Source organism: Pagrus pagrus (assembly GCF_965226575.1).
Source record: "Pagrus pagrus genome assembly, chromosome: 4".
Taxonomy (NCBI): domain Eukaryota; kingdom Metazoa; phylum Chordata; class Actinopteri; order Spariformes; family Sparidae; genus Pagrus; species Pagrus pagrus.
Genome location: NC_140188.1, coordinates 9,781,417 through 9,807,126, shown reverse-complemented (window position 1 = coordinate 9,807,126; position 25,710 = coordinate 9,781,417). Strand labels below are relative to the sequence as shown.

The 25,710-nt window shown below is 42.0% G+C and overlaps 1 protein-coding gene across 3 annotated transcripts in view; it reads right to left on the bottom strand.

Moving 5' to 3' along the window:
• The window catches only part of pitpnm3 (PITPNM family member 3), an 89,085-nt gene that overhangs the window by 39,948 nt on the left and 23,427 nt on the right, over positions 1-25,710 (bottom strand). Inside the window, exons 1-4 of one of the 3 annotated variants that reach the window (XM_084350280.1) lie at positions 19,508-19,578; positions 18,377-18,484; positions 1,559-1,629; positions 1,208-1,428 (exon numbers count right to left, since the gene is read on the bottom strand). In XM_084350280.1, coding sequence (XP_084206406.1) covers positions 1,208-1,428; positions 1,559-1,629; positions 18,377-18,479 — 395 coding nt within the window. In that variant the 5' untranslated portion in view covers positions 18,480-18,484; positions 19,508-19,578. Of the gene's footprint in view, positions 1-1,207; positions 1,429-1,558; positions 1,630-18,376; positions 18,488-19,507; positions 19,579-25,710 lie in introns of those variants that run through there. The other 2 variants (XM_084350278.1, XM_084350279.1) reach the window with 2 other exon arrangements.

Below are 25,710 nucleotides of genomic sequence, written 5' to 3'. Positions count from 1 at the left end.
TCTTTTCCAAAAGCTATTTCGGGAATACATGATGTGAGAGCATTACATGTCATATTTTAAAAGAGATAATGTGATCATACCTCCATCTACCAATGACGATCTGAACTGGACATTGCCAAAGATCATTTATTGATTTGTTTGGGAAGAGGGTTCACTCATGGAGGAAAAACTGCACTAAACTGATAACATTGCCAAAGATCCTTTATTGATTTGTTTGGGAAGAGGGTTCACTCATGGAGGAAAAACTGCACTAAACTGATAACATTGCCAAAGATCCTTTATTGATTTGTTTGGGAGGAGGGTTCACTCTGGACATGAAAATGGCAGTAATTGGTGGCCTCGGATAGCAGTGATAAACTAAGTTAGCTAAGCATTAGCGCCAGTACAACAAAGTTTAGGGACAACCTTTGTAGCTTAAACAACAGTGTGTTGAGCAGCGTGTGGAACATAAACCGAAATCAAAATGGGATTGTTACTGTCAGTAATATGGCATCATCTACCAAAAGACACTTGACACGTCTATGTCTACTATGTCTGCTTTTAAAAACACAAGATTGTATTCCACCTCATTTAATATAACTCGGCCAACTTTGTCATTACTGAAGTATTGACGCCTCAGAGCATTTCAGATTGTTCATCGATTCCTGATTGGTAGCAACATAATCAATAAAGCAGCTAAACTCACTATCACATCCCTCATCCATTATTAGTTGAGCACAGATGTATGATTACAATATCCCATCAAAGTGTTTGAGGCTTTTACCACATCATTTATTTCCTCCAAAGAAACTCTGAGAAAGGAGAAGACACCTTTAGCATACCGCTAACTCTCACAGAGCACCAGTTCAGTTAAAGAAATCAAAGTCTTGGTAAGGTTTCAGGCTACGACCAGCCTTCAGAACAGCTTTAATGCTCGTTGACATTAATATTTCAACCCTCTTTTCATGTTTTGATGATGTTGATGGGGAGCGCTATCTAACATGCTCATACAGATGTTCAATGTGGTTAAGATCTAGGGACTTTGAAGGGCACAGCATGTGTTGCAGATCATTTTCAACTCATCAAATCAGCCTGTGTGCCCTTCACACGCTTTGGAAGATTTTTACTTTAATTTGTCACCAGTGTGCACAAGTGTATTAAACCACATCTGGCCTTTATCCAGGTATGAGACACTTAAAATGACAAGTGTTCTGGCGACAGCACTCACTTGGACACCAGGGAGAAGGCTTCAGCGCACACTGCCGGACATGGCACCAGCTTGATCATCACGTGTTCGCTGGCAGCCTGAAAATGCCCCCGCGTCACCTTCTCCAGCACCGAGGCCAGGGTGGCCACGTCGCCAGCCTTTGTGCTTGGGTCTCCGCCTGCTGTGTCCAATATATTCCCCCCGTGCACCACCAGCAGCAGCACATGCGTCTTACATTTACTCTGCGAATGGGTTAAAAAAGAGAGACTTGAAAGGAGAGACTGAAGAATAGAGGCGGCATTTTGTGAAAGCCTTGGAGCTATACAGGAAGACAAATAACTGGGTACTTCTAAGGGCTGTTCATAATCTTACCTCTATGTCCTCCAGTCCTTCAATGCTGCTCTGAGGGGGACAGCGTGGACCGCCCAGCTGGTAGAGACCCTCTGTAGTGGGTGAGGAAAGGGTTGAAGCAGGAAGTGAGGAAAGAAAAGAGGAAAGAAAGGGTCATTGCAGGAGCCACTTCATCCAGTTGCACCAGTAGCAGAAGCATAAATGGATATTGATCAGTGAATATGGTCAATATGACTAAAGCCTTTTCATCTCTCTTCATTCGTACTCCAAACTGGGGGTCGCGTCAATGTACCCGCAGGCTCAAACAGTATAAGTAAGAAGTAGAAGAAGTATCAGATTCAGAAGTCGATAGTGGCAGTAAACAGCAGCAGCGTGGTTGTTTCTCTGCTGCTGCATCTATGGCCATCACATGTAATTGGATTTAGAGAAACAATGGATTGTCTCGAAGGCAAAGGATGAAGGGATGTGGACATTTTTATAACTGTGACGACCAGAAGCATCCCTTCCCCTCGCCGTGTGGCGCAGCATGTCACGGGAACCTGGCCAAACTCATTACCCTCTCCGGAAGCCTCTGCACGCTGTGTCATCTTATTCCTGAGCTCTCTCCTGTCTCCCTTTCTATTTTCTCACTCCAGGTTCAAGGCATGGCTCTGTGCTCTGCCGGCTACAGCTCGCTCGTTGTTTATTTGGACTCCTTGTCTGGGACCGACCGTCATGGGAGACTCTCACAGACTCACGCACTGTCATCTCCTTTCTACTGCATTCCCAGCCCTCAGCCTGCCTCCGACTCCCTGTTTGTCTAGAGCAGCTCAGCACACACAGGGGACTCGGAGCACTGAACTATTTTGGTCACAAAGTAACAGGAAATCAATGGAGGGAGGTTTTCTTTTTTCTGACAGAGGGAGGTAGGGGGAAGAAAGTTCCTCCAAAAACCTTGTAAAGTATCTGAGGGTGCAAACACTGCAGGAGAGGGACAACATTGAGGGGTATGACAGCGTGTAGTAAAACTCTGCCTTGTTTGATGTTTGATGTTTGATGCTTTTGAGACCCAATATTTTGATGCAAGATACTGACAGACCTTTTTACTGTTGAGCTGCAACAATCAGCCATTTAATCGATTGGTCAATGTACAGAAAATGAGCCAGCAACTATTTTGATAGTTGATTCATTTAGACATCTTTCAAGCAAAATATGATAAATAACCTGATTTCAGCTTCTCTGATCTGCTTTTCTCAGCGTTATATCATTGTAAACTGGATATATTTGGGCTTCAGACTGTTGGTTGGACAAAGTAAATGGATAGAGGATGTCACCTTGGGCATTTTTTTCACTACTTTGATATTTTACAGACTAAGTGGTTATATTTAAAAAAAATAATCGTTCAGAGTCAAGTTCAAGTCCTAAATCCTCATGTGTTCAGTCTCAAACAAGTTATTTGTTGTCTCTCTGCTGCTCTTTCTGCTCGGCATTCCTCTTTTCCAAAAGCTCTTTGGGGAATACATGATGTGAGGGCATAGCATGTCATTCTTTAAAAGGAATAATGCGATCATACCTCCATCTACTAATGACGATCTGAACTGGACATTGCCAAAGATCCTTCACTGATTTGTTTGGGAAGAGGGTTCACTCATGGATGAAAAACTGTACTAAACTGATAACATTAGTAAAGATCCTTTACTGATTTGTTTGTGAGGAGGGTTCACTCTGGACATGAAGAGGTTGCGTTCCACCTCATTCAATATAGCAAGGCCAACTTTGTCATTACTGAAGTATTGGTGCCTCAGAGCATTTCTGCAGTGGGTGTGGATCATTCTAAATTAATTTAGGTCTTTTTTTTATATATTTCATATTTTCAATTTTTCTGACTCCTTTTCTAGCAATGTTGATGAGCCACACTGTTTGGCAAATATTTTTTGATAATTAATTTTGTGCTTAAAGTCACTTAATTTATGTTGTTGCTAATGTGGAATAATGACGTATGACTGTTGACTCTTATGTCTTCCTGAGCACTTTTTAAAGTTTAGTTTACATATTGTACTTGTCTGGCTGAGCGTCTTTGACGGAGCTATGCTGAGCAACAAAGGTTAAATAATGATTAAAGTAACTTATTTCTTTAGCTGTTGAATAATTAGATTTCTGTCAATGAGTCTTATGTAATGAGTAATTGATCACATTTTCCAAGTATCTTGCCCAACACTGGAGTAATTGGGTGTGGGTAAAAGTTAAAATGACATTCTCATGCTAGTTTTTTCCACACTACACAACAGTTACACCATCAAGTGGTACTAAATATCTGGACTGTAACACCTTTAAATAAAAATAGTCTGAGGGTGAAGAGCACTTACAGTTGAGACGGGTTTTCAAGAAATTGCAATTCGACCATTTTCACACCAACAAAATCCCCCTGAAGCTTGTGTGACTGAAATACGGATAAATAAAATTATTTTAGGTGGGTTGGAGCTGTGCCTTAAAGCAGAATGCTGAAATAGGTTTCAGACTACAATTCCTGTGGCTGATCGGGTGAAATATGATTTCTGTGGTTTGGGGGTCAGGAAATGTTACAGCATCAGTGTAGTTTAGATTTCTGGTCCCTCGAGAAGCAACACATTTACGGGTCACGATTCAGTCACACAGTATCTTTCATGTGTTCAACATTCAGTTAATCAAGTAAAACACAAACATTCATAATTGTTTAATAAGTGAATACGTAAGGACAGACAATAACAGCGTATTCAAGCACACACGCTCACTCAAACACAGCCGATGTGAAAAAAATGGGCTGCATCTCACTCAAAGCATTGTGCTGGAAAATGTTCTGACTGCCAATCTGCAGCAAACAGCTGCGTTCAGCAGATTGTAGGAAAGACAGTCGAAGGAAATGACAGCGCTTCGCGCACCTCGTGGTTTGTGAGAGCAGCACACATGCTGGGCTGTTCCTGAATTCAAAGATAAGTAAGACATTTGTCTGATATTGGAACAAACTGACAAAACCCATCTTTCTCAGTGGTATAAACTGGCTTCCTGCGGTTACGAGGGCCAATCGTTTTTTTCCTCCTGCGGCAGATTCGTGCTGCTGCGGGGGGATTTTTCTATCTATCTGTCTGTATCTCTGTTTTCTTTTCTCGTCCTCCCTCTCAGAGTCCTGCCAGTCAATATGTGCTTTATGAAGCTTAGTGGTATTTAGTAGCTCTCTCCCCACGCTGCTCATCCCCTCCAAACAAATGACCTCACCTCAAAAGCACCCTGTGGAAAGTTGACAGTGCCACATTTCAGCAGCACCAGGGTCGTTTCCAGTGACTTAAAACCCAGTCAGGCACACACTCACAGCAGGTACAGTGCATCAGTGCATTTGCAGTGCAGGATATCTCCCAACTTATCTTCCAGAGAAAAGGACGAGACAATTTACTCGAAAAGGAAGGTCGCGAAGATGAAAGGGCTCTCCAGAGAAGTCTACTGGAGCTGAATGAGAGTGGATGAAATATTGATGTATCGATCCCTGTTCGGATCCCCCTCCTGTGTCATTCTGTCTGTGCAACTATGATTTAAAATGTCATTTTCCCACAAAACCCAGCATTGTCTCAACCATGCAGAGTTTTTGTTTTCTCTTTAACTCCCCCCGAATCTTCCTCCTCTCAGGTCTCCACCACTTCTTTCACCATCGCACATTTATCACCTTCGATTGCGCGGATGAGAGAAAAACAAGAGCAGGAGGACGCGAGCGAGCGAGCGGCAAAAGATTGAATTCATCATCAGGAAGATTGGCTTCCAGACTACAGATTTATATCTTCCCAGGGAGTATGAAAATGGCAAAATGCCCTCAAAGTTTCCTGCCTGCTGGAGTGTGAATCAACTCATTAGAGAGCGACAGTATCACGATGAATTATCTGTGTTCCCTGGAAGACGTGCACAGAAAACAGCAGCGCTGGTTTCTTCTTGCAAATTATTTTTGCCTCTAAACCTTCAGCTTGATTCAACATGCCGTGGTTTCGCGAAACAAAAGGAGACATTTAGAAGGCAGAACAAAGCCCCTGATTACATTTGTTGGAATTGATTAACACCTTCAAGTACAAAAGGTGTGGGACGATACTCTCTAGAAATATATGTCGTTAAAGAAATCATGAGCGGTTCTTACGCTGCAACAGGCTCATAATATTATTAAGTGTCTATTGCAGGTGGAGCACCTTTAAGCCTCTTTGCCACTTAATTATTAAACAAGATGGCATCAGAAAAACAGGGATAGTCTGACTCAATTTTTAGCTCTGTTTTGGTCTCCACCAACTCCAAAGAAAAATACATAGGTTTTAAAGCAGATGAATTACCCGCTATGTTCACCAACTAGCTGCTTTGTCGATGCAGGTGAACATTCAGTTTATCTGTGGAACAAATGCTGATGAGAGTGACAGTGAGACTGAACCAAAACAGCTGTAAAATCAATACAATGAGCTGAAAGAGGCTAAAATGCTCCATAATTAATTTCTTTACCCGGACTAACTGAACAATGTCTTCCATATGATGCTGACAGGGTGAACAAATTGATAAACAGATTCTGAAAAGCTGAACGTAAATTTTCCCTCCAAAAAAGCACAATGAGATCGAAATTTCTGCATTTATTCATGATTATTTGAGCTGAGATAATTGCACAACAAATAGGGGTGTAATGATTTGATTTGATTTGGCTTTCACTTGTAAAGTCACAATTAGATTTCTTTCAGATTTTTATATTTTTCCAGCACTGACGGCTCTGCTCTTCTTAGACCATAGCATCTGGACTAGTAAAGATCAACATCAACGTCTTTAAAAAGATAGTTTTTTTTTGTTTTTACAACAACAGCTTGACTTTATCCTTTATTAGAATCAAAATCATGACATAAAATGTCTCTGCACGTCCTTATCACTCATGCGCAGGTAACACTAACTACTATCAAACATTGTCTCCATGGAGGGATTTTTTTTGTGGAATATTTGACAAAAGTCCCAGTCTGAATAAAACCAAGGACATCGACACCATGAATGTTAGACCACTTGGCAACGGGGACTCCTCTAATGAAGAGAATATAACGAGAGGTTTTATGAAAAAAACATGAGCGAATACATTTTTTTTGTTACTATATAGAGGATTCTGGAGAAATGGTCCAGAAAGGTGAAGAAGTCATGTATCACTTAGTTGTGATTCGAAAGTGTGTGCAGTTAAGTAGCAACAGGTTAGGGTGCTCATTTGGAGGAATGCTGTCTCCTGACTGGCTGAACAGCCCCCTCTGACCCCTGGCACAGTACAGGCATGCTAACAGGCTCAGCCATCTGTTCACGGCTGTCGGCATCACGGTCTGCCGTGTCGCCCTACTGTGAAAAGACCCCAGGAGACGCCACCAGCTCCACTGCATGACAAACCTGCTGACCCCCCCACGCACGCACACACCATAAGGCAATGCAGCACATAAACGGACTCAGAGACACATATATATTCTGACACACAAGCGGTCCGTCCCTAACAAGCCCAGCTGCTCCCGGTCTATATGCTGCCACTGCTGTACCGCAACAAACACTCCCACGCACATTAACACACACACACACACACATACAGCGGGCAGAAGTGAGCAGAGGCTCACTGAGTCACCGTAACTAGAGATGTACTGATCTGATATTCACTATCTGCAGCTGTCTGGCATGAGAAAAAACAAAAAAAAAGTTGCAATCCAAAACAAACTATCGACAAGTGGAGCCGAAAATGTCACGTAAAGGTCAGATAAAGGTGGAAGCAACAGCTGTATGAATATATTTTAGGCAATTTAATGAGCTAATAAGCTAACTGTAACGTAGCTGTAGCTTTATATCTACCACACAGGCTTCACCAATGCTCACTGATGGGTTTTAAGTATCTAATACAGTCCTGCATCATCTATTTATTCAGTTAATTTAAGCAAAACACACAAGAAAGGCACATTCTCAGCTTAGGCTGAAGATATACTGTATGGGCTTTTTAACCACACATTCATGTACACAATTGGCTGCATATTGAGCAGAATTGTTTGCATGCTTGACAATGAGCTTTGTGTTTTACTGGAGGAATCCACTAGAGCTCATTTGTCACTGTGCAGCGACAACGATGCATCACGTAGATGCTGGTAATTGCACACTTGGTCTCTTAGCTTGTCATCGAAACTTTCCACCACTGTTGTCACCGCTGACGTGCCGTCACTTCCCACACTGCCCCCACTGTCCCTGTACATATTGCGTCTGTCATGGTTTGTCATTTCCAGTTTTGTTTGTGACTTTCCACTTCCTATCTTTGTCCTTTTTCTGCCCTTTCTCTGTGTACACCTGTGTTTTATTTGTGTGCATGTGTGTGTATTAGTCGTTGTGTATTTACGTCTGTCTTTGTCTCTCAGTCTTTGTCAGTTCGTCTGTATCTCCTGTGTTCCCGTGCCTGTTCCCCGGTCCTTGTGTGTTGCTGCTTTGTTGTTTGGCTTCTGGTTTGTCTTCAGTTTAGTGCGTCTCTTCAGTTTTTTCCTTCCACTAAAGCTTGCTTTTTTTATGTCTTCCTGGCTGCCTCTATGTTTGCATTTGGGCCCTCACCATTTTTTTTGCAAAACACAAAAGCATCTTGCAAAAGCCCTGCATTAATATCTAAAGATGTGCAAAAAGGATCACGAGACAGCCATCTCGTGCGCGCGTATGCTTAGTTAAAAGCAAGTATATCTATGGCTTTAATAGAGGCAAAATGATTCATACAGTTAAAAACGCCACAGTAGGCGAGGGTTCAGTCTTCAAGGTGGGGTGACTAATTGTGGGTATGATCCGCAGTTGTAGGGATAAAACATGAAGAAACACACCATGCAGTACTCAGTAATTTATAGTGTATAACTGAAGAGTTTAAGTGGTATTGACCCATCTCTAGCTGACACAGACAGCAACGCTCAATCAACATTTCTAACGGGTCAAGAAAAGTGTTAACCATCAGCAGGAGAAATCTATGCGGAGCTGAGAGTGACAGCGTTCTGCACGGGTTTGTTCTTTTTCATTTCATACAGTCTCTCCTCCTCCTTCTCCTCCTCCTCCTCCTCCCTCATTCTCTCCCCTCCTCCCCGGCCCATTCTCTCTGGAGCTCCAGGCGGCGACACTGTTGTTTAGGTGTGATTATGTGTTCTCGACGTGCGATCACACAGCAATCCTTACTTCATATCCTGTCAGACAAATGCACATGTAACCACACATCGACAGATAGACGATACAAACAGACACAGACTGACGACAGAAATACAGACAGACAGGGGAAAGAGCATCTACTGACAAAGGTACAATTTCAGCTAAGGAGGCTGTAAAAACAAGAGGTGAGGCAGAACGATACTTCTGACATGGAGAGCTGAGTCTTAAAGGGACAGTTGACCCCAAAATCAAAAATGGATATTTTTCCTCCGACCTGTAGTGCTATTCATCCATCTAGATTTTTTTGGTGTCTGCCTTATCTTGACTATAACAGAACTAGATGGGACTTGACTTGTGAAGCTCAAAGCTACCAAACTACACCCACCAACCATCTCATCGCACAGACAGAAACATGCATCTACTCATGGACAAGAGGCTAGTTAGAACCCAACGCAACCGATGTTTACACTCGACACGAGCCTCTCTTCCACTAAGAGGACACGGGAACACAGAAAAAAGGACGGGAAATCACACAAACGGAGGAAATGAAAAACTAAACACGACACGAGAGGCAGAACTTCAAAATAAAACCCCAAACTCAAACTATGACACGTCGCTGTTAAGCTTTTCTAATTGCATTTTTTTGGTGCTTTGAGCATCACATGTCGAGTGCCATCTAGTTCGACTATATTCAAGAGAAGGCAGACATCTCTGTGGCTGATATCTCCAAAACTCTGCAACTCACACCAAAATAATCTAGATGGAAGAATAGCACTACAGGTCGGAGAAAAAGTAGACGTGAACTGTCCCTTTAAGGTCAGTCACTTGTGATCATCACCTCACCGCACCTTCTTTCTTGTTTGCCATCTTTCATTAAAATTCTGCAGAGAAATTGCTTTTGTCTTTGCAGCTTCCAGCCTCTCTGAGCTGTTTTGTTTTCCAACAGGATAAAAAAAAAAAGAAAAAACATTAATTTAATGGTGATTTAAGTGACAGGGCGACTGTGCCGATGCAAGCATCTTGTGCTAAAAATGACCACGGGGGAGGCGGTGGGCAGAATACAGATGAGACCTTAGATTTATGTTTCCCGTCACTCCCTCTCTCTGCATGCGTTTCTCAATAGAGCTACAGGGTGCATGTAGAAGAGAGAGCTGTGGTGCTCCATAGAAAATGGAAAATCATTCTCCCATTCACTGAAATATATTTCTCTTCGGGGTACTTTAGGTTGAATTATATTCCCACCATATATTATGGTGCTAGAATAAAAAAAGTGTCTGTGTTGGGTTGTTTTTGGCAGGGCTTATCACTTAGTCATCTCCTCCATCTCCAAACTGACGTAGCCATTTTAGCTAATGTTATCCCGACTTGGCAGCAACACACCAAGAGAGCAGCCAAGTCAGAGTTTTTGTTTATCATCCGTAATCGGTTATGTAACGCGGCTATTTCAGGTTTGACTACATTATACAGCATCAGTCATTGAATGAAGTGGAAAAGATGGTGATGAAAAGAGCACAGAATAAACATACTAGATAAGAGTGTTTGCAGAGCGAACAGATGGAGAGCCTGAAAGATGTCGAAGCGGTGGCTGATCGCAGGACGTCACTGAGCAGAGACAAAGAAGAAGAAGAATACAGTGGAAAATGAGGGGCAGTTGTGCTCCGGGCATCGCTCTCCGTCTTTGAGGTTTCCATCACAGTTGCCTCTATAGGGACCAAAACTGTTTACAGTCGCCCCCGTGGCTTCTGGAGTCATGAATGAAGGAAGACAGAGAGGGAGAAATATATGAACATGATGAGGTGAAGAGAGGCCAGGGGGAAATGGATGGTTGGAGAAGCTGAGGAGAACAAGAGCGAATAAAGGAATAATGGAGAGCAAAGGGAGAGAGGTTATAAACCCCGAGACGCATTCGAGGAACTGACAAATATGTGTGATCAAAGGGTAGTGGATGTCACCGCTCGGCTGCTGAAGAGACTGAGAGAAATCCAGACACCCACTGTACTGACCTGCACAACACCACAGTCTGATCCTGTCTTCTTCTACACCTTTTATTATCAACCAGAAATGGTAAATCATAAGCAATGAGGTCAGTAAGCAAATTGCAATAGCTCTAGCTGTTTTGGTTATTTGTGACTCACAACAGTTTTCACACAGTTTAGACCCATTTAGGGACAAAATAAAGGCTCCAAGCTCCACAGATGTACTAACACCCACATGCATCTGGATTTCTAAAGGTCAATTCTGACATATTTGAAAGTTTAATAATCAGTATTTTCCAATTAACGATGCATCACCTAATGTTAACCATTCTCAGCGTGTAGGTTGCCAGCTTAGGGGTTGTTATTGTTGCTGTTGTTGTTTCCTCGTGACGCCAGGGAATAATAAAACACTAACGTCTGGTGAGTCAGATTTTTTGGTTCATTTTCACCGTGCAGGTAACCCTCAGCAGGCAGCTGTTTCCAACTGAAAAACTGCATGAGGTCAGTGTACGCTACCTGAGCAACTTTAGCAACTAAGTGAGCGACTAGCTGGTGAACACAGTATTTAGCTGCTAAAGAGCACAAAAACAGAGCTAAACAGAGAGTACATTTTGGACTTACATTCAGTATGTGGGCAGAAACACCTGGATGATTACGTTGCTCCGTGCAGGATGTTTAAATGGGTGTTTGTCATATCAACTTTAAAAGGTGATAATGTGTAAATGGTGTGTTTACAACTTGTTGTGCTGCCCACAGGTGGCCTAAAATTACCCTCAAGCGTCCCTGTGACACAGACCATGAACTCCAACATCCAGCTCGAATCCACCTGCACACCTTTAGTGCATCTCTCTCTTCCACATTTCATGTCACCTCCCCGCTATCACTCTCTAATAAAGGCATCAAATGCACCAGAATATAATGGCAACAACATAAAGTTGCTGCTCGGCATATTCGCTGATACTGAGAAAATGTCTGTGATGAACTAAAATCAAATTGCTGGTCAAACTTGTTGAACACGCTCCATCTCCTTGCAACACAATGGCTTTAAACCATCACCCTGTTCTCTTCACGTTTCTTGAACTTATTTGAGAATATCTGCACCTCCATGAGCGATCTGTTTCTGGATTCCCAGATGACTTCAGCTACTGTTTTTGCTGCTGTTGTTGTTGTTGCTATGCCCATCTTAAGCTCAGCTAAATATATGTCTTTTAATATCCCTGTGCCCCCAAGAGTGTAGGATGTAAACAAACAAACAAGGCAGAACCTCAGCAGGCATATGCACATTTGTATGCAGCACCGTGTTTGGGGTGGGAGTGTTTCTATTTTGGGTGACTTGAGACACAGAGAGGGAGAACGCCATTGAACTTAAAGACAGTCGAGTAAAATCCTCAGCAGCAGTGTGTGAGATTAAACGTGCACTGGAACAAAACATTCCCAGTCTGAGTCTGAAGTCAGGTTTGATGATAGGTTTGCGGGAAAACAAATTCATGCGGTATTAGCAGTGTTTGCACACACGCTTTGCCGTCTGAGTCGTGCGGTGTGATTGAAATGGAAAGCACCTGCTGTACGAGACGCAGCTTCACATTGATTACATTACTGTAGGAGCGTCTAATCTTTGCCGCACTGTCTGTTTCATAAAGAAGACCAGGCCGGCCCACTCGTGATGTTTTCATACATGATACAAGATAAAGAGAGACGGCCTCAGTGGGTGTCAGTCTGAAGGAACTGAGGGCACATACAGTTTTAAAGAAGACACGCCGCATGGCTACGTAATAACGTCTCGCTCCGGCGGCTCCCACTCTGCGTAAACACCGGCTTCAAACCCCTACAGACACCTTATACATAACACACTCCATTTAAGGTAACATATCCCCAGTCCTCTACGGCAGGGTTATTTTTTTCAATGGGCACTGAGTGTACTTAACTTCTCGAGCACCACTGATGTGCCGCTCCAGCACCAGACACCCTGTCATTAATTGTAGGAACGGCGTTCAGAGAAGGCCCTTGGTTTGTTTTTTTTAAGATATGACATCTGATGCAGGAGCCAAGAGAGTAAGAGTAACTGACGACAGCAGCCGCAGGAAGCTATCAACCACATCACCCTCCGGTCCTACCCAGTCAGCGGCTCTCTTTTGCCACCTCGCTGTGTGCTTTTGCGATGTGTGTTTTTAAATTGGTCTTCGATTTAATTTTGCTTCAAGTGTGCCTACTTAAAGCTGACAAACAGCCACTTTCATTCACAAATGGGAGTGATTCATTTACATCCTCCTTAAACCTGCAATAACAGGGTTGTTGTTTTTTTTGGACACTTAAGTGGCAGCCAAAACAAGCTGTGAACATGCCACTGACAAAAGCAAAACATTTGTATTCATTTGGAGTTGTGTTTACGTGATCGATGTTGTCCAAAATGCACCCTATAAGTCTGTTTATGTCTCCACCAACTCCTGAGGGACATACAGTATGTGGCTCATTAGCCACATATTTCCACCGGCTACAGTCACTAACTGTGTCTGTCTGCTGTTTGGCGCTCAGCAGGTAGTTTGTTGTTGAATTTAAGAGCTTTTTAGCTAAGAACAGCTGCCTGCTATGACAAGTTTTGGGTCGTAAAGCCAAAACAATGAGCCCAGTGTTGCTAGACAGGTGCTAATTATCTCTCACTATGAGTGAACCCACTCATGTACCAGTAGTCACAACACAATCGTCAGAATCAATGTTGGCAAGGTACGTTTCTGCAAAACCACAGATACTGTAAGTTAATAGGTTTTTTTGGTACAATTTTCAATTTTTGTCCTGTGAGAATGCTGTTCTTTTGCTCTGGTTAGGTTTAGGCATAAAACCACTCTGTTAGGGTTAGGACAACATCAAGTGTTGGCTTAAAATACCTGTTTGTGTCACCACAAGCACATCTGAAGATCGCCCGAGGTCTAGTGAAAAAACATGTGGTTTAGTTGCCGCAAACAAAGCTGGAGATGGCCCGACTTCACGTCAAAAGTATTGTTTTTTTGTCGCCACAAACACAGGAAATTGTCCCGAGGTCTTCTTAAAACTATCCAGTGTCAAAACGCAGACTGGACCCACTATCACGGCCTTAACTCCTCCTGACATGACAGTCAGGTAATAAACATGTAACGTGAACGTGAAATGACGCGTTTTGCAGAAATGTCAGTATTAAGTACCTTATGACATGTACAGTACAAATGAAAAGATGATAGTCGCTTCAACTAACGATGCTAAATTCATGAGATCACAGGACAGTTTCCTGGATAGGTTTGGATTTATCTAAACGTATTAATACAATATTCACACACCAGATAGGCTCTATATTAAAACAGTTAATATCTCTTTTCTTCGCTCTGGTCTCAGTGAGATCCCACATTATATTATAAAAGGCGTTCTCAAGTTCACACAAAACTCAGTTAGCTGAATCAACTGTTTCTCCTGGCAGTCGTACATGGGTTTATTACTGTATTTTTACCTTGGCAACGAACTCTCAAGTGCCAGCCAATACAGTAGGTATCTCCCCGCTGCGCCTTTGCAACAAAACAGTGTCCAGGGACACACTTTTATGCTACAAACATCATAACTTTAGAAGACACACACTTGACATGTCTTTCTCAGACTGCTGAGGCTGATTGCAGAGACATCTTTGACGTACACATGACATCTTAGTAGTGTTTTAAAGAAAAGGAGCGGTGATAGTCTATATTTTTGTTAGTGCTGTAGGATTGATTCAGTGTTGATGTTGGGATTTGTTGACAAAAATAAAATGCTTTAAGACAGACTAGAAGAAATCTAAATCTGTCCTTTAACAAATGGGGCAGCTCTTTGCGTTTTGTTCATGAAAAACTGTTGTCTCCTTTATTTTGACAGGCGCAGCTGCTGTAAACATTATTCTGGAGCACTACAATAACTCTGACTCGTACTGCTGCTGCAGTGGAACACTTCACAGGTCATTACTGCTTTTGTGAGCGGTCTGTTCATGGGGTGTGTGGGGGTTTTAAATATTCACAATGTACCCACTTCCTCAGTTATCGCCACACGACTTAGTACAGCATCCCTGCAGGAGCAGGTTCTTTCATCTCTGCAGGACCGGACTACACGCTCACTGAATCGCAGTGATTAAAAGCGTCCGCTCCAGTTTGTCAAATCTCAGAGCTGACCTTTAACGACGAGAGGTGCTCCATTTATCAGTAAACAAAACCAGAGACCATGTGCCATGCTATGAGGATGAGGAAGACAAAGGAGCTGTAAAGCACAATATGTTGTGAGACAATGTTATAATCATTGATTTTCTTCTATTTGTTTTGTGCAGGTTAAAGATTTGGCTGATGACAGAAAAAACGAGGAAGCTAAATAGCTTAAAAACCCTGATATGAATCTTTATTTCTGTATACAGTATGGTAAGGGTGTAATAAGCTTATTAGCCACCTGTCATAGCAGGAGGTGGACAGGGAGCTGGTGGCGTTATTTCAACTCTACAAGGCTGCCAAACGGACGACCGCAGTTTGAATCACATCACTGGATATTTTTAATGACATCTGGAGACATTTCCAGTCTGTGGCAACAAAATTGGCTTTTCACAGGAACTCCATCTGTGATGGCAGCGACCAAAACAGGTATTTTAAGTCAAACCATGATGATTTCCTAACCCAATAAACCAAGTGTTTGTTTTTTTTGCCTCAACCTAAGCAGATCATAAGCACAGCATTGTGACAAGAGAGAAACAAACTTTTTTTCTTCCTTCCTAAAATGTTCATTTTTTGTGGATGCAGGTGGATGCAGGTGTATCCCTTAGATTTTTAGAAAAGAAGAAAAATAATATAAACATCCAGTTTTAGCCTCTCTATGGTTTTGCAGAAACATACTAACATTTATTCTGCCGATTGCGTTGGTCAATCACCCTAATGAGGTGAAAACAGCTTAACAACTTCTCACTGCTATTTTTAAGCCTCTAGATGTGAAAGCAGATCGCAATTGGCATTTAAAGAAGACAGAAGAAAGCAACTGGCATTTACATCACATTTACATTTGTTTCCCTGCACAAAAATAGGACCTATGTGAGACTGTTGACTGCTTAATGCACTACAGGCTGTACCTATCTCAGGTGGAAGTAGGTGGAAGAAACTGTAACTTGCACTGTCTGTTGGACAATGATAAAAAAGAAACCTAGCACTATGCATTTGGGACTTTTGTGGCTTTTTGTCCCATTATGCTGAACTCGTACCAAACCGTGACTTCTGTGTACCCTTACTGTCATGGTTTGTCTTTTTGGTTCAGTTGTTTACTGTTTTATTTTGGTAAATGTATCCTCATGTGTCATGTTTTGCTTTCCACTTCCTGTCTTTGTGTTTTTCCCATCTCTTTTGATTACCATATTAGTTTCAGCTGTCTAATATAAGTCTTCCCTCTCTTAAGTGTCTTTTACTGTCTCTTTGCCAGCTCATCTGTTTTGCTCCCCGTGTGACTGTGTTTGCTCCTCATGTTTTCCGCTCTTGCATTTTTTGCTATCCTGCCTGAGCTCCCGAGCTTCATCCTGGTTTGTATTTCATTTAGTTTTTGCATCTCTCTTTAGCCTTTTGGATTTTCCCCAGCCTGTTTTTTATGTCAGTGCTGTTGCCTGCACTTTTACATTTTTGCACTTCAGCTGACATTATCAAAACTCGCTTTCTGTTTCTTAACCTGCCTGCCTGCCTGTGGTGTTTTGCGTTAGGGTCCTTCCCATTTTGCAAACTGTAAGTTTAAGGTATGTTGATCACTAACACTAAACCTTTACAACCCTAAAGGACTCATTCTACAGACACGTCCACTTTTGGAAGCAAAATGTGTGAAAATTGAGTTATTTTTCTAACATTTAAAATTAGACCACATTGTTCGATGACTCAGTGACTCTTTGACTACAGATAAATGAAAGCTTAATGACTTTTTTTAAAAACTGGTGCTACCCATAAGGAAGTAACACCAGTGACAATATTCATCGAACAAAACGGCTCCTAAAGGGCATCAAACCCCACGCTGTCAATCATGTAAAACCCACTAAATCATGTAATTAAATCCATTTGTATTCTACTTGCGACAATGCGACATTTTCTTACAGCTGAAAAGAGACAGTGGACATGTAATTTCTTCATAGTTCTGCAGGAAATAGGTAAAAAGAAGTAGCAATTTAAGTCTCAAGTGTTCAGATGTAGTTTCTCTGCAAAGGCCAGGGACAGAAAAATGGACGTTTTCACAGAATGACCTAAAACCATAATGGAGGGTGAAGTTAAAAATCTATTCTGAATCTAACTGAATTTTCTCTCACATGAAACCCGGTGCTGTGGGAGTTGAACTATTCTATTAAAACCCAGCGTTCTGCATGAATCCCAGCTCTGATTCATGATCTGCGAAGGCACAAACTCAACTTTTCTTATTGTGTCTGAACAAAACTGTGCTGTTGAGTCCCTGGACGATGTGTGATTCAGTTACTGTGGTTGAAAAATCACTTTCATAATTCAATAACCGCCTCACCGAAAGACTTCATTAAGAGAATCACATCATTTAAAGTCTGTGTTGATGACTCATATAGAAACCTGCTGAAACATGATAGTGCTGGTTCACAAATATTTCTGTTCCTCTGCACAGTCTGTGCTTGTATTGTTTTGGATGATTCTACCAACAACACACAAACACAGCAGATGTAGACATTGTTCATTTTACTGAATCAGGAGAGAAGTTTTTCCTTGAAGGCGGGATCAAGAAATGTTTTTCGATCTGCTGCTCAGGCAAAAATAGAGAACAGCAGTTGCCACGTTAGTCTTCAGGGCCTTGATGTGACAGCATTAAGGGAGGGTAGACATTAAACTACAAAGAAAGGAAGGAAAGAGGAGAATCTGTTCATTGAGCAGGGAAGAAAATGTTCCCATGTTTACTTCGTCTGTGCCTCATTAACTCATTTCTTGGATTGGTCAAGGACACAGAGCAAAAGGAAGCTGAACATCCACACGTCTGTGTTCAACACATTTGTAGTCCTGTCGGGTTTTGTTCAAAATTTGATGGTACCCTTGAAGAGCAGTGAAAAAGATTGGAACCTCTTTGTTGGCAAAAAGTGAATTTTATTTCAAGTGATGCTTTAGATGCGCATAAATACACTGCGGCACAGACAGAGCAGAGCACAAACAAGGACGTGCACATCATGTTTCGAGCTCGGTGCTCTTCCTCGGGCATCGACGAGCGCCGAGAAGGAGTACTGAGCTGGAAACACATCACAGATCTGCATGTTAGATCTCAGTCACCCTTACGTTTATCTGCTGCTCGCTGCAGTGTGTGACTATGTTTATTCATGCTCATCTAAAACATCATAACTAAATGTCCTTTTTTTTTTACTATTTGATGTGAAACCTGCCATGTGTGACACTTTTTATATTAGCATGGCTAATGACTCAGCACAGTGTGAAATTAGTATAGTTTTTTCACTCTTTCTACCCCCTAGTGGTAAAAAATGACTGAATGCACCTTTAAATAGACGCCACAGTCCATCTGCAGACCTCCATTATCATCAGTCAGTGAAAGACTCATTGCAGACAATTTGAACCTTCATTATGGACGTGTGAGCAAGCAACACACACCTCATCGTGTTTATGAGAGTGTGAGAGTGATTATAAATTGTCGTGTGTGTGTGTGTGTGTGTGTGTGTGTGTGTGTGTGTGTGTGTGTGTGTGTGTGTGTGTGTGTGTGTGTGTACCATGTGACTGGTCCTCCATGTGTCCCAGAGTTTCAATCTGCTCCACCAGGTCATTTGAGTTCCACTGACTCATGCCCAGCAGAATGGCGCTCTTCCCCTCCATCACATCTGCTGGGACACACACACACGTACGCACACACACACACACACACACACACACACATGCACAAAAAGGAGTCAGACAGTGCACCAAAGACAAAATCCCATTCTTCACCCTGCGTGTCAATAATATGGCGACCCATTGTTCTTGAAGCTCAAAACAATAAACTACTTTACACAGTGGGCAACAAAAATCAATATTCGAACGCACATCCGGATAAGACTGACACTTTCATGACTTTAAATTACCAGGCGCTGATTAGCAGAGAATCCAGCAGGTTCAGATTCCCCCAATGCAAGTTCACGTCAAATATAATCAGAATCAGAAATACTTTATTGATCCCTGTGTGGGAAATTGTGTACGTCACAGTCGCTCCTTCTAGAATAAAAAATATCACACTGCAGATATAAATAAGATTGAAACAGGGAAAGATAAAACATTCTTATAAGTAAGAATGAAATATATAATGTGCAAAAAAATATAAAGTACTTAACATAAAAATAACTAAACAAAATATTGACATAAAACTATAATATGTGTCAACTTTGTATATATATTTCTGTAATATGAAACAATGGTTAACAGTATAAATGAATGCAACAACAAGAACAGCAGAATACTGCATGACACTGCAGAGTAAACAAGGTCCAGTCTGTTGACTCAGAGTGATACACTCTGAGGGATGAGTTAAAAATTCTGATGGCCACAGGCAGGACTGACTTCCTCTGGCACTCCGCTGTGCACCTCGGTTGAATTAGTCTTTCACTGAATGTGCTCCTGTGCTTCGGTGGGAGACATTGTACAAGATGCCACATAGCTTGGCCAGCATCCTCCTTTCACCGCCGGAGGTCCAGCTCCACCCCAATAATATCACTGGCCGTTCAGATCAGTTTGTTGGATCAGCTATCCTCAACCTGCGGCCCCAGCACAGCCACAAAAAGGGAATAGCAACCGCAAGTCCACTGTGCAAAACTATAACAGACATCTCCAATTCATAAGACAAATGAACATTTGAAGAGAGTTACACTTACAGACCTCACCAACACAGATCAGATCGGTGCCTGTCGGGTGTGGCTTTGGCTCATAGAACGGCACACGCTGTTTATGCCAAGAGGAACGGACAGCTTAATGTGCGGCATGTGAAATAAACAAAAACTGCCACATGACGGCCAACAACACGGCAAACAACAGGAGTCTGGTAAACACATATCTTTCACATGGCTGAACACAAATGGAATAGCTATTGTGCTGCGGCTGCCAACACTTGCAAGCTGTGCAGATAAAAATGCAAATCTGGCTTTAATGATGTTTAACTGGACTAAATAGACCCAAATGACAGCAGTGTAACATGTTTATTAAGATGGACTTCTAGGTATATTTTAGTCTGAATTACTGCATCATCTTCCAAGAGAAGTACTGTTACATTTTCATCCACACTACCTGCTGCTGGATGATTGTGTTGGGAAGTGACGGATAAGGGGTTATGATGGGAATGTGGGTGTTTAAAGAAGAGAGGGGATGGTGTCAACGGTAACTGGTATGAAATGTGCTAAGCTCCCATGCAGATAAGAAAATATTATGTACATGATGGATGACATAATGGTGTCCAAAGGCTACAGAGGTTGAGGCTAAAAGATTGAACTTTCATTCTGAAGCACCACTTTTGGATATTTTTTGCTCAGTGGGTACTGTTTCAATTAATGAACTGCTCCTGTCTGCCTGGTTGTGTTTGGGTCCTTTACCCTGCTGCCATGTACTGTACACACACAGTGAGAGATCTCACTGTGTGTGTCTCAGCACCTCAATTAAGTCTGTGCAGAGGTCTTTACCGCCACATGGAAGACAACTATGTCACAGTCAATGGCAAGTTTTCTTGTAGTGGAGAAAATGAGATTTTTCATCCACAAAGACAAGCCAGGTGTGCTGTGTGGTTCAGCATGACCAACACAGTTGTCTTCTGGTCACAGAGTTTCATCCAAGACAGTCGAAGACAGGATGAGTCATGCAGGAAGAAAATCCTCAACCTGACGGAGCTCTCTCCCCTCTTTCACATTCCCGCCTGGCAGCTCTGAAAGACTCTGACGCAGGTCTACACAGCCTGTCTATTTGGATCACACAGCGGCCGCTCTACTGGTCACAGTTTGTCTTTCGCTATCTGCTCCGACTCCCTCACCCCCTTCGGTGCCCTCTCTCCCCTCTGGTCATACAATACTGAGCAGAATAAAATGATGCAGGGACATTATACTCCCAGATTCGAATTTGCAGGGAAAATGGAGAGCGGCGAGAAAGAGCCTCTCGCAGAGAGATGCATATTGGATCAGAACAAAGTGTTGCAGGATGTAAGAAAGCCTGTGTTTGGACAGGGGGAGAATGCAAAGCAGTCTTTACGCCAAATCCGGAAAATGCAGGTTACTGAATCATCTCCTGCAGGGAAGAGCTGAGCAGAGATGCTCGCAACCAAAACAGAAGCTCCTCTGAGAGGCAGAATGTGTTTCAGCTGAATAAAAAAATACCTCCACTAACACCTGTCAATCTGCAGATATCAGGTGCAACACAGACAAATGAAAGGCACAAATAATCAAGCGAATAAACCAATTGAAGCTGGCACATCTGCTGCTTGAGGAGAGAAAAGCAAAATCCGATTTGAACAAGAGGCAAAAAGAGAAACAGAAGTGTGAGATGTGCCTGCAGCCATCAGCCCCGAGGGAGGGAGGAGAGATTTAGAAACATCCTTCAACCTGTCAGCTCACGGTGAGTAAGTGTCAGAGTAGAAGACAGAGGAAGAGGTGCCGTGATTGTTAAACGGTGACCAAACTGCCTCGCCTGACCACCACCGCTCTAATTTTTCTATCAATTTCTTGATCTCATCATCGTGCATTAGTTGCAGCAGTGGAATTGCCAAAAATACTACTTCTGGCTTTATTCTGGACCCGTTCGACTTCCGATGACGCACTACGAAAATGAGATTGCTTTGGGGATTATCCTGTAAAATGACGTAAACAGAATGAGTCTGTCAGGTAAGTAGGCTACCGATGATGGATGGCATTGAAACAGCACGAGTGTAGCTCACTAGCAGACAATACAGCCGTAATCCGATTTTAAAAAGTGAATAAGAAACGTTACAAAGACGAGTACTCATTATTTAATTCTTTAAGTATTCATCCGAGTGCTTACATGCCATGGAAGAAATGCACACGTGTACTTAAACATGTATATTTAGTAAAGTTAGAACGGCTTCATGGGATGTTAATCATTCAGACCACCACTTTGGTCCAGACTGAAATATCTCAACAGCTATTGAATGAATTCCCATGATATTTGGTGCATATATTCATGGTCCTCAGAGGATGAATCATACTGACTTTGGTGATCCCTTGACATTTCCTCAAGAACCACCAGCAGGTGAAAGATCTCACTTATCCTGTTAAATATCTCAACATCTACCTGACACAGTTCAGACATTCATGGTTCCCAGATGATGAATCCTAATGACTTGGGACATTCTCTGACTTTTCCATCTTTCTAGCGTCACAATCGATTGTGGTTTTGATTCAAGTGTTTCAACAACTAACAGATGGATTTCCATAAAAAACATGGGTGTCGCAATATACCAAAACTTCATTAATGTAATCATATTTTAAACATCAAAAAAATACATTTATCCTCATTGTTCTTTACAGACATGTTTAAATTTGAAAAACCACACAATTCATTTTGACTTACTGCCTTCTTGTGGTTTATACGTTGGCATTTTTTGTTTGTTTTTTTACCTTTAATGCATCTTGTTTGTGTTGTTTCAAGCTGTATGTTGGCTCAGTATGAACTATTGTGTCTTTTCTTCTCTATACATGCTTTTGCATCCAGTCATTTTCCTCTACAGTGCCTCTCTGTTTCTACAGCCTGGTCAATAGGGGACACTTGGCAACACTGAAAGCCTTTCTGTTACTGATGGATTATAGTTCAGTTGGCTATTTGATTCTCTTTTTATAATGTGCTTTTGCAAGCGGCAGCACTTCACGTAAGAATCTCTATACAGTAATTACACATATGTACGCTGTTTACTTTGTATTGTTAATAAAACTGTAATGTTCTTAGCTTTTTTTATAAACCTTTGTCTTCTACTAAACTCCCATCTGTATTCACTCCATACCCGCTCTACGAGAATCATTAAAGTCTTTTATGTTCCCACAAATAAACTGTATATTCTGTGTCTGTGTCTTTCAGATGCTGTGCAGCAACAGTTTCTTTAAACTTACACACTGCAGCAGCCGATTTCACTGATCAACAAACCTTCAACCAGAGAGAAAGACGTAATCAGTGAAATCACCACCTGCGGGGACTGGTTCAGAATGGCAAATGTCTGGTTTGCAGTGGCTCAAATCCACTGCAGGAGGTGTTTGGTGCAAGCAGGAGGTCTTTTTCTGCACTCCTTAAGCACAAAATTGGGCAGATTCCCAGCTAGCTTACATTTACATCATCTCGGCTTGATTTCCCAATAAAATGCTGCATAAATCAATTCCTGTTTAGTCTTGGAGGACCTGGACTTTGCACTTTACCACCAGGATGTGAAGGCAGCATCATTTTTGCGGGTTAAAAAACAACACTTGTCTAAGAAATGCGAGATCTGGATTTTTGCCAGAATTGAATCAACTGTTCTCAGGTCCAAAGTCGACCAATCCACAACATTAAATCTGCCTCCGCTCGTAACTTTCTGAGATAACTTGTTAAACAAAAAACAAGCATGAAAACAAAGTCTCTTTCCAGGACGAAGTGAAGATAGAGGAAGGTTGAGTAAATACACCGGCTGATGCATCTATCCACGAAACATGCAACAAAAATAGACAAAAACAAACAGAATTCATCTCCCATTTGCTCGTCTTGGACCTGTCACACAGATGTGAGATTAAGGTAAAATGAAGACAGGCGAGCGGATGGACTGGATTACTTTACACACGCTGATGAACACACTGCCGTTCTCTCACCAACAGCTCACACCACAAAATCAATGTGGAATAAGAAGTGTGTAAGGCTATTTGCTTTGCTATCTTTGCGAGGACCAGCTTTTCACATTGAACCAATCTCTCTTACAAAACAACAACAGCAATGCGGTCTACAACATGTTCTCAAGACCTAATCCCAATACGTTTTCCTAAAGAGTCACGACACTGTGGGTCCCTCTATTGTCACTGTTCTCAACAGCTCGTGAGTCACTGGAAACTTTACTTTCAGTCTCAAAAGCGCTGTTGCTGTTGAATGAACAAAAAATCAAACCTTGATCGCGTCAGTTCAGTCAACTGTAAACCTGTTTCTAAAGTGCCATTTTTAATCAAAGTTTTCAGAAGGAATGTTTTTAATCAGTTAACTATCTCTCCTTAAAGTGACCTCGTATCAAGTGTGTAGATTCAGTTCTCTGCTCCATTTTAGTTCTTCTTGACATCAGGTGACCTTCGATACAGTCGAGGCAGAGATGCACCGAATGCAATTTTTTGGCTGATTCCAGTTTTCAATTTTTAAAAAAATCTGATCTGCCAATTCCAGTTTTCTATAATGATATAATGACAGCATACACAAACATTTTTGTAACCTTTCTTCAATAAAAAATCATTTGCATGTTCATAATAAAACACTGATTGCTTAAATGTCTTCCATGTTCTACAAAACTGCGCCAGGTGCACGACCTTCTCTCTCTGATAAGCACTTATGCAGTGTACTGGTACAATATAAAACGTAATCTCCATCGTGTTGTTTAATCTGCATCAAACTGTACTCACGCGGAGATACCAGCCATCCAAATACGCCTGATTTTTTTTCATAACGATCCATGAATTGGTAAGTAAGAAAAAAATCCCTCGATCTTCACCTTTATCCAGATCCAACCAAAAGTTAATGTGGTCTATTCTGGGCAGAGACTCATCCTCCATCCAAGTTTCTTGGAAGTCCATTTAGCAGTTTTTGTGTCATCATGCGAACAAACCAACCAACCATGAGTCCATAGGGTCCATCATGACCCTAACAGCCTTACACTACTGCATTATTGTTCAACCAAAATCAAACAGCAGATGCAGCAAAACTTCTTGCAGCTAAACAATAACAAAATAGTTTTACCAATTGGTCCACATTGTGCAACTGTGGAGCTGAAACATCAGCTGGGTCCCTCAGCTCCCTATGCAACAGAAACCTGGGGGCCATATTTGACTCCATTCTTTCTTCTGAAGAGCAGGTCAAGAGACTCGTTCAAGCTTGTTTTTTTCAGGCATGACTAATGAAAATCCTTGTGTTCCTGCCTTTCATGGCTACAGCTGGTTCATCATTATTCTGCCGGGCTTTAAATATGCAAAGTGAGCACATCCCACCATTGCTAAGTTAAACGAAGTGAAGCAGGTGCTGGCTGTAGCTTCATATTGACCGGAGAAACATGGGAGTGGGATCTCATCCAACTCTTGGCAACAACATTTTTTTTTCCCCCCAAATGTCAAATTATTCCTGTGTGGTCAGATTCAGTTTACTAGTAGCCATGTGCATATACTGTTTAGATGTACCAGCAAGTTTTATAATTATTCTGACCTTCATTAATAACTTTTGTCAAGAGACTTGGTTTTCCATCTGGCAAAACAAAGTCGCCGCAGTTTGCATCCACAATCAGTGCAGAGTGGAATACAGCAATATAATGAGCTGGCAGCCTCGTAACGACTAGATGTCCTGCTTGCATACAAACATGGTTTACCTCCTGTGGCAATTTATTATGGCGTCAAACTGCGGGAGCGGCCAACACCGTGAATTTCCTTTCAGGCTCAATTTGTCAATTCGCCTCATTATTTGAATTCATGTCATCAAATAACAAATCTGGATTAACACACAGCAAATTTGTCAACGGCTCACATCAATAAACAATGCGACGATTGAGTTGGCATTCGCTCGAGCAGCCTGAGGGCGCACACGCAGGGCCTGATGAAAAAAATTAAGCGTTTTAAACCCTCGTTGTTTCACATGCGTGAGAGGAGAACGTGTTGCTCAGAGGTGAGGGGAGATCCGAGAGGTACGCTGGGTAGAAGGCAGGTATGATTTTTCATTGCATTTTTTTCACTAGAATTGATCAGACTCTTTATATGCAGTGAAAAAAAAAAGAGGAAGTGAAAGCAATTACGCATAAATACCTGGTGCAAAAAGGGGGTATGAGCAGCCGTGAAAGAGCTGGAACACTTTGCTGAAAGATCCTGTGCACGTATAAACGTTT